The sequence below is a fragment of the Delphinapterus leucas genome, chromosome 13 (genome assembly GCF_059928025.1).
Source record: "Delphinapterus leucas isolate spDelLeu-1000000601 "Yukka" chromosome 13, BTC_Dleu_Yukka2, whole genome shotgun sequence".
Lineage (NCBI taxonomy): Eukaryota > Metazoa > Chordata > Mammalia > Artiodactyla > Monodontidae > Delphinapterus > Delphinapterus leucas.
In genome coordinates this window covers 90,071,025-90,080,156 of record NC_143141.1, presented here as the reverse complement: position 1 = coordinate 90,080,156, position 9,132 = coordinate 90,071,025, and the positions used below count along the sequence as shown (strand labels likewise).

Below are 9,132 nucleotides of genomic sequence, written 5' to 3'. Positions count from 1 at the left end.
CTACAGGGGAGGATCCTTCCCTGCTTTGTCCTAACTTCTGCTGTCACTGACTATATTCAGTGTTCCTTGGATTGGAGACACACCACTCAGTCTCTCCTTCCACCATCACATGGCATTCTCCTTGTGTGTCTGTGTGTCATAATTTCCCTCTTCTTACAGGGAAGCCATTGGATTAGTGTCCACCCTAATTTTAACTTAACTTGTTGACATCTATAAAGACTCTTTTTCCAAGTAAGCTCACATTCACAATGCAGGAGCGTAGAACTTCTTTTGGGGGGAACACAATTTTTTTAAAAAAAGCAAGTTAGTAAATGACCTTTTTTCTCTGAGTGTGAATCAGATAGTTCCAGGGATATTTTTTACACTGAACTATGAGATAATGTGCATTTGTGTCCTCATTTCTTTGAAGAGCAGGAAAGAGAAGGACATAAACACTTCCAAATAGCCAATCATCCTAAAAATGACTAACGTGAGAATTATCTAATGTCAATTTACAGAAGTCCAAAAATCTAAGACTGCAACACTGTCATGGAGAAAATTGTACGTAGTAGTAACTTTTGATAGGCAGGTTTATAGACTGTAGTCCACGGCAAGCTTACTAGGGAACAAGAGTGTGCTATAATTCTCTGCACAAGGTTTATATGAAGTTAGCATTAATAGAAGAGCTTCTAGAACTCAAGTGAGTCCTACTCTGTCCTACGCTGAGTAAACCATAGCAGGAGGAATATGTTCATTTTGGAGCATGTATTCTGTCAAAAATAGGCTGGTACAACGAATAGGTGCAAACGTGTTATCTCAGACACAGAAAAAATTGATTCTCTATCATATAACAAGACAGAATGCTATGGACTGAATATTTGTGTCCCCTCTAAATTCATATATTGAACCCTAACCCTTGATATGGTGGTATTTAGAGGCAGGGCCTTTGGGAGATAATAAGGCTTAGATGAGGTCATGAGGGTGGGGTCCGGATGATGGAGTTAGTGGATTTGTGCCTTATAAGAAGAGGGAGAGAGTTTAGAGCTCCCTCTCTCTCTCCACAATTGTGAGGACACAGTCAGAAGCAACCAAGAAGAGAGTATCCACCAGGAACCAAATCTTACTGACCCTTGATTTTGGATTTTCCCACCTCCAACACTATGATAAAATATATTTCTGATGTTTAAATCACCCAGGCTATGGTATTTTGTTATGACAGCCTAGCCAGCTAAGACACAGAGGTAAGAAGATGATGCAGAGCCAACAGGCAACTTTGTTCCATGTGGAGGGACAGGAACCCAGGGTCTTTTGCTCATGTTGCTCTATTTTTCCAAGACTGTTGACATATTGTTCATGATCAGAGGAGAGATTTTTCATTGTTCTCCCGAATCTATTCTTCCTTTATTACTTTTAGTAACATAATCTACATATTTCAGCAGGGCAGTGATCATCCAGCTACAGACTTCATTTCCAAGCTCTGACTTCATTTCCAAGCTCTGAGCCAAAATTGTACCAATGGAATGTGAGTAGAAGTGAGTCTGTGTCTCTTTCTGAAAACCAGTGGCTTGCCCTTTCCCTGCTGGATCGTGGATGTGGTTTGGGTAAGTCAGCTTTGAGCATGTAAGTTGCAACACTTTAACAATATATTGAGACCAATTACGTGTGATTGGAACAGTAGGGTGTCATCTTTTAGAAAGAAGGGGAACAGAAAATTGACCACCATATGCTCTCAGAAAGGAATGGTTATTTTCAAATCATTTCAAAGACAGACACAAACTAGTTCCCTACTTGGCCACCTCCTTTATGTTATGATCTTACACCATTCTCTTGGTGGACACTCTCCTCCAACAATTGGAAAAATTAAAAGAATCAATTGATGGATGAATAACATGGGCTTATGACTTCCTCTATCCTCTTTTTACAAAATAATCTTCAAAATTGTAAAAACAATTGAACTCAAAATTGAAATAAACCGATGTGGTTTATTGCAAAAATGAAAACTTCCTCCTTTCATTGTGAAAAATAACTCATATTTATGGGGAAAACTTTAAAAAGACAGAAAGAAAGAGAGAGATGGAGAGAAAGGAGAAAGCAAACCTTTGTTGAATATATAGAAAAGCTACCTGGGACCAGGCTAAGAGCCAGTAGTAACTATCCTGCTTATGTTTGCCTTTCCAGAATGAGAAAATATTTGGAAAGGCCACAACTCCATTTTTTCCCCCAAGGCTGAAGTCTAGTCATTATCTTAGTTTTCCCACTATCATCTTTCATATCTACAAAGAGAACATAATGTCCAGTATGGCGCATGTGTCCGTTGAATTCTTTTTAGTCAGGCAGCTAGGAAATGCAGATGTTCTCAGCTAACACTTTTTCCCTGCAGCAGCATCCCAGGGGATTTGCTAAGATACTGCTCAAGGACTCAGCAGTGAGACTTAGTTTGACCATCCTGGATTGAGAAGGGAGAGAGTTGGCACCAAATGAGAATGGGGACTCAGCCAAAACAGATTCTCTCTCCCTCAACCCCCCTCCTCCAATTCTCCACACCCAGGCAAAATTAAGCATTAGACACAGAGTCCCATTTGAGGGTAAACGTCTGTTACTCTTCTATTCAGTGAGGCTTTTTGCTGCCTAGGTATACAGTAAAAAGAATTTCAGGATATTAGCTTTCCATGAAAATCAAGCAGAAATAATAGAAAGGAGAAGAGGCTTCCAAATGTGGCAATTAATGCAATTACACATTGTTATTTTCCATTTAAATAGGTATTCTTTAGACATTTATGTTCATGTTAACAAATAGGAAAGCTAAAACTCTGTTTTAAACTTAGGTCTACTACGATATCTAAGAAATGATAGTCACCAATTGACTTACTGTTGCCTCATAATAAGATGTCCCCAAAATGTAGTGACTTAAACTAGCTATTTTATTTTGCTCTAATTTTTGACGAGGAATTTCATGGGCTGTTCTTACGGGGGATCTTTCACATAGAGGCAGTCAGACTCAGGGGAGGGAATATCAATCCCACCTCTCAATGCAGAAATATCAAAGGATTTGTAGACATCTTTTAAAACCATCAGGCATTTATGACATTTCACGAAATAGATCTTCCATCTTTGCCTACATTTTACTCTTTTTCTTAAGTCATTTGGCCCCAGCCCAAGAAAAAAATGAGGTTAACTCATTTGTCAGAAACGTTATAATCCACGAAAATTTCACGCCCTTTTTCTGGACCTATATTCTTACAACAACCTTTTCATAGTGTTGAAAGTAGGAAGTAAGAAAAATAAAAAATGAGCAATTTTTTAAAGTTCACAAAGTTTTTTTCCATTTCTGTGTCTTATCATTATAATGTGATGTTTCCCAGGTTAAAATATGGCCCAAGCAAAATGCCTAATTTGTGTCTTTCCAGAATCTATTCTAAGAGAAACGAGGAGAAAACACACTTGAAAAGGTGGTGTATCTGTTTTCCAAATTATATCTATTATAGCAGCTTAAAACTTGAGATCCACTTGACTTAAGGTGTGACTTGGTCCATCTGAGTCTATAAAGGGGAGATTCTAAGAACTGTCCTCGCCAATTCGCAGGGTGCTCAGAAGACTGGAACAAACACAATAGAACCTGTCCTTCAGAGCAGCCGGCGCCTGTCCAAAGATGAAGACAAAGATTCGTTTATTTACCTTGTTAATGAAAGTCCACAGATGTGAGCTTTGATTTCCAACTGGATTCTCATTTTACCAAATATTAAAACACAAGTTATTTTTTTTTTTTTTTTTTTTTTTTTTTTTAAGTAAAATAAGGGCACAGCTTTATTTCACTACAAGGCAGTAAGTACACTGTCATATCAAAAGTTCAGTGCCGGCCATCTTGCACCGAATGTTCTTAAGGCAGCAACTGGCTATCGACCCCAGCTGCAAACACAGGTTCTGTGTGGCAGTTCTGAGACTATACACTTAGAGACCACGGGGAATGCTGATTAAACACATAACCCCTGAATTAAAGAACAGTCAGGCTGAACTCAAAACAAAACATAGGACTTCAACAACACAGATCTCCCAAGAAAGAAGTGCAGTGCATGCTCTTATAAACCAACAATAACAAAAGACAAAAAACAACCACAAATGCAAAATCTCCCAAACAAGTTTTCCAATGTATTACAAAAGGAAAAAAAGTATATATATATATAAAAAATAAAAAAGTTTGAAATACTAGTGCATAGTCAATTACCTAACACCAAGTTTCTTTTCTCTCCGTCCCAAGCTCTACTGCCCCTCTGATACTAGCAGCATGTCTACAGGCTAAGACCATAGCAGCAAAACACATTTTTTTTCATTTGGCATGTACAAAATTAAATTACTGAATAAAAATATAATTTTTTATAAAACTATTTCATACAGTAATAATTTTTAAAGCAAGCTAACAAAAAAACCCTCATAAAATGGTTTAGTACAGTAAATGTACCTCCAATGTTATTAACCATAAATGAGCATTTACAATATTGATTACTTATTCCATGGTGTTAAGCCAACATTTATAGTAATGCATTGTGTTTAGTGATTGAGAAAAGTGAAATATTGGAGTACCTTTTTGTGTAAAATTTCAAAAACCCTATCACAGAAAAAATACTGGTCCTCTTAAAATACAGATAAATCACTTTATGTTTTTTTTTTTTTTAATCTGCAGTAAGATACTAACTGACTACAATTCATGACCTAATAATTTAGGTAAGACTGTTATTTATTAATTTTTTTAAAAAAATTCGTTTAGTTGGGTGAAATCTGATACGATTTCATCCACCTAAATGCACTTGGTGCTGTTCTCAACTGTTGTACCACAACAAAAATAGGCTCTTCTCCCATTCATGAAAAGTTTCATGTAGAGGAATGCTATATCCCAAATCAACTTGAAGTGTTCTGAAAACCATAATGCTTGTCTGCAAACGTCTCACATGACCAGAGTCCGGGTTGAGAAGGCCTTCACGTATTTACGAGCCTGACCGGAAGCCGTCATCTGATCGTCTGTCTTCCCACAGGATGCAGTTTCCCAGGCACCGCTACAAGGCTTTAATTGCCCCTGGGCAGAAGTGAACTGAAAAAGGACTGTCAGAGGTCTAACTGGGATATCCTGCTGAAGCACTTTAAATAAATACGCAGATCCTGCAAGGGACTCGCCAGGGACCTGTTTTTAGGTACTGTAAATGCTTTGAGAACATTGTCTTCATCTTCTGATACTGGTGTCATTAAAACGGAACTTGTAAGAATATTGGGCACATCTGCCACAGGCGACGCCTGTGTGAACAGCTGAGTGTTCAGACTCTCCCCTTCCCAGTGGTCTGAGCAGAAGAAGTTTCCTGCTTTATCAGTTGGAGATTCCACCTCTTGTTTGATCTTCTTCAGTAAAGGTGGTCCATTTTCTTGAAACTCAGCAACAATTCCAGATTCATCAGATTCCTGTTTAATCACATCTTGTAGGTCTTCTACTAGATGAGATGGTGTCTGAGGTAGCATCTTCAGGGGACCGTATTTAATTTCTTGAGCTGCGAGTGCATGTTTGAATGGTGTAGGAGTTCTCGGAGAGCTTTCTAGGATTGACCTTTTGATAGCTGGAGTTCTGAAAATAGTATTTTCCTTTTGAGTTTTCACAGTCTGCTCTCTATGAAATGGTGTTGTAACAGTCAATTTGTGACCATTGAGAGGGGTGGAAGTTAAAGAAGGCATTTCCAAGTCTAAGTTTTCATGGTTATTGGAAGTGTTTAAGAAAGAATCTATAAATTGAAGTGTTTCTGCAAATTCTAAGAGGTTCTTAACATTGTCCAGAATGGTGCCTTGGTGGACGATCATGCACCTGGCTGGAGAGGCGCTTTCTTCAGGTAGGGAACCAGGATCCACTGGCAGAGATGGAGTGGAGTGGTGGTCTTCCAAACAGGAAACAGGTGCACTGTCTCCATGAGGTCTGGTGTGGTCGGCAATGGTGGTGCTGTGCCACCCAGGGTAGCTGCATGTGTGGTTCTGTGTTGGAAGTGCCTGCTGTCCTTTGAGTTCATTCTCAGTCGACATTAGAAGCAACTCTAGCTCCTTTATTCGCTTTTCTTTCTCAGGGTCTTCATCGTTATAGTGTCTCTGAATGGCTGCAGCAGCTGGCTGAGGGACATTGACTATATTTACATGTAACGCTACAGGATATGGGACGTGACTGGAGACGTTTTGTGCTTCAGAAACGTGGTAATAGGAATAGTCATTGTTAACTGAGGGCTGGCCAGTTGGAGGGAGTTGAGCTGAAGGTAGAGCATGGGCAAAACCCATCAAATGGCTGTTCTTCTGAAAACTTGTGGCCACTGGTGGCTGGCTGGCTTTAGAAGACTCCTGCAGATAACCTTCCTGCTCGACCTTGCGACGCATGGTAGAATTCCAGTGGTTCTTGATAGCATTATCAGTTCGTCCAGGCAGTAGCTTTGCGATTTCTGCCCATCTGTTCCCCAGTCTCTTGTGTGCCTGGTAAATAATTCTGTCTTCCTCTTCTGTCCAGGAGGTTTTCTTAACTTCTGGATTCAAGTGGTTATGCCACCTCTCCCTACATTGTTTTCCAATTCTCCCCTTTAAGTGCTTGGCAATAACAGACCAACGTTTCGGACCGTATTTCTGTACAAGCTCTATCACTCTCTGATCTTCTTCTTTGGTCCAAGGACCCTTGATAAGCTCAGGGTTTAGTACTTTCTGCCATCGGTGCTGGCACTGCACATCTGTTCGATTCGGGAGATAATTGGCAATAACTTTCCAGTCATCTGTTCCATTCTGTTCCACCAGCTTCTTTAGTTTTTCATCCTCTTCCCTGGTCCACCTAGTTTTCCCCAAGTGACGCTTTCCAGACTTGGGAAGCAGCCCATCATAATCATGGTCACACATCTCAATGTCTTCATCATCCTCGTCACTACTGTAGATGCTGTGCCGGGGTCTCCGGGCCATGGCGCGGCGGGCGCGGGGCTCCGCTGGGAGCCGCGGGAACCGCACTGGGCTGCCGCCTCCCGCTGCCCGCCGCCTGCCTGCGTCCCTCCCCGGCTGCGCAGTGGCGCTCCGCACCGCCGGGGCGAAGTTTCTCAGGAGAAAGAGGAGGAGGAGGAGGAGGAGGTCGCGGAGGAGGAGAAGGAGGACCACAAGTTATTTTTGAATCAGTTCTTCGATTCTGAAATCTTCCAAACTCCTTCAAGAATTCATGCCCCCGTTTCTCACTTTTCTTCCTTTTTGGAAGTGAGTAATGAGAGTGTGCTGTGTGTGACGTGAAGTGTGTGGCGCGGCATGGTAAGTAGTATGATGTGGAATGGCCACGTGGCGTGGTGTGGTGCCATATGACATTGAGTGCTGTGGCTGGAGAGCTGGAGAGGTGAGAAGAGGGGCAGCATTCCTCCAAATTCCTGCTCATATGCCACTAAAAGTACTTTAAAATTCTACATAATGTGTCATATATTTTGTTATATTTAAAATGTTCATTATAAATTATACAATTGCAAAAGAAATGGTTTCCAATATATTAAAACATGGGTACTTTAAAATAAGATGATTATCTCAGGCTAAAAGGTTCCAGTGGAACCTAAATACCATAGAAACTCATCACTTAACAAGCTCTTCCTTTACCAGTCCAATATTTTACCTGTTCCTCTTCCCCTGGGGCTGGTATTTTATTTCTCCTTTTCACAAAAATTTTATCTTAGTACAATATGCTTTCGTGCTTGACAGGCTTTTATTAACATTCCCTATTATACTTAAATAAAAAGATATATGAAAATTAAGATTAATATTTTCATGTCCTTATAACTATGGACATAAAATGCTTAAAAATTTATTCCGGTTGAATTATTATTAAAAATATTAGTAGTATGCAAGCGAACAGTAAAGCATAAAGGTATTAAAATTTTATGAGTAATTATTAACATAAAAAGTAAATTTTGGGGCTTCCCTGGTGGCGCAGTGGTTGAGAGTCCGCCTGCCGATGCAGGGAACACTGGGTCGTGCCCCGGTCCGGCAAGATCCCATGGCCCGTGAGCCATGGCTGCTGAGCCTGCGCGTCCAGAGCCTGTGCTCCGCAACGGGAGAGGCCACAACAGTGAGAGGCTCACGTACCGCAAAAAAAAAAAAAAAGTAAACTTTTATTGCAAAAGCATCTCTTAATGAGAGGGATTGGGTTGGGGGACAACTAGATGCTTTAATTAAAGGAATTACCGAATCGTGCTTCCTTCAGCCCCTCATAGTGTTAAACTCCAAAGGGACACTCGAGATGCATGCTTTTCTCTCATAAAATATGAAAAAGAGATTATGAAAAGGGGAAGTTCAAGAGTAAAATCTCCCTCTCAGGTCCATCCTCGGGTGGATCAACTAAGGAAAGAGTAATATGAATGTTGAATATCTGGAAAGTGATTCCCTTAAACCACCCAGGCATATTCTTCGGAAAGGCTCCCGTTCAAACGCCTCAGTTTGCAAGAAGTTGCAGTGGAGAATCTGATTTAGGAAGACCTGTTCAAACTGCCTGGAGACACAGGGCCCAGGGGGGATTCTGAAGACTAGGCTGGGCGGGGCTCTGGGGTCTGCAGAGGGTCCACTGAAGGTGACTCAGGGCAGCACTCCAGAGCCAAAGGTGAGGGTGAAAAATAGTGGGTGTGGAGGCAGTGTCACTGAACCAGGTTGGGGCGAGAGGCAAACACAGAAACCAGAGAAACTGCATGTGACAGAGGATGTAGGAAGGAAAGATTTCATGAGAAGGGTTAGGCAGGTGTTAGTAACTGAGGCAGGAAGCAGTTTGTAAAGGAATCCACCCTTCATCCGGCACAGAGGCATGAGCACACAGGGTCCGCACAAGCATCTGAGACCACATTCCCAGGTCAGAGTCAGCCTAAGCAGTTCTACACCAAAGTTTTAGGAGGTACAACCCAGTCATTTTAGGGAAGGTGTGGTTTTGGTTAATTTTATTGCCAACTTGGATAGACCTCTGGTGCCCAGGGGTTTGGTCAAACTCTAGACTGTGTGTTGCTAGGAAGGTATTTTTCAGATGTAATTAACATTTAAATCAGTAGCCTTTGAGTAAAGCAGATCGCCCTCTGTAATGTGAGTGGCCTCATCCAATCAGTGGATAGACTAAAGAGCAAAGAATTGGGTTTCCCAGAGAAGAAG

General features: G+C 41.1%; 1 protein-coding gene across 1 annotated transcript; it reads right to left on the bottom strand.

Annotated features, from left to right (window-relative positions):
* Nucleotides 1-3,730: 3,730 nt before the first annotated feature.
* On the bottom strand, nt 3,731-7,075 carry LOC149747818 (transcriptional activator Myb). Its single transcript, XM_089923485.1, has 2 exons — nt 5,133-7,075; nt 3,731-5,037 (listed from the first exon to the last, which is right to left on the bottom strand). The coding sequence occupies exons 1-2, from the start codon at nt 6,934-6,936 to the stop codon at nt 4,919-4,921; spliced, it is 1,923 nt and encodes a 640-aa protein (XP_089779611.1). The 5' UTR covers nt 6,937-7,075; the 3' UTR covers nt 3,731-4,918.
* Between the last annotated feature and the right edge of the window lie 2,057 nt (nt 7,076-9,132).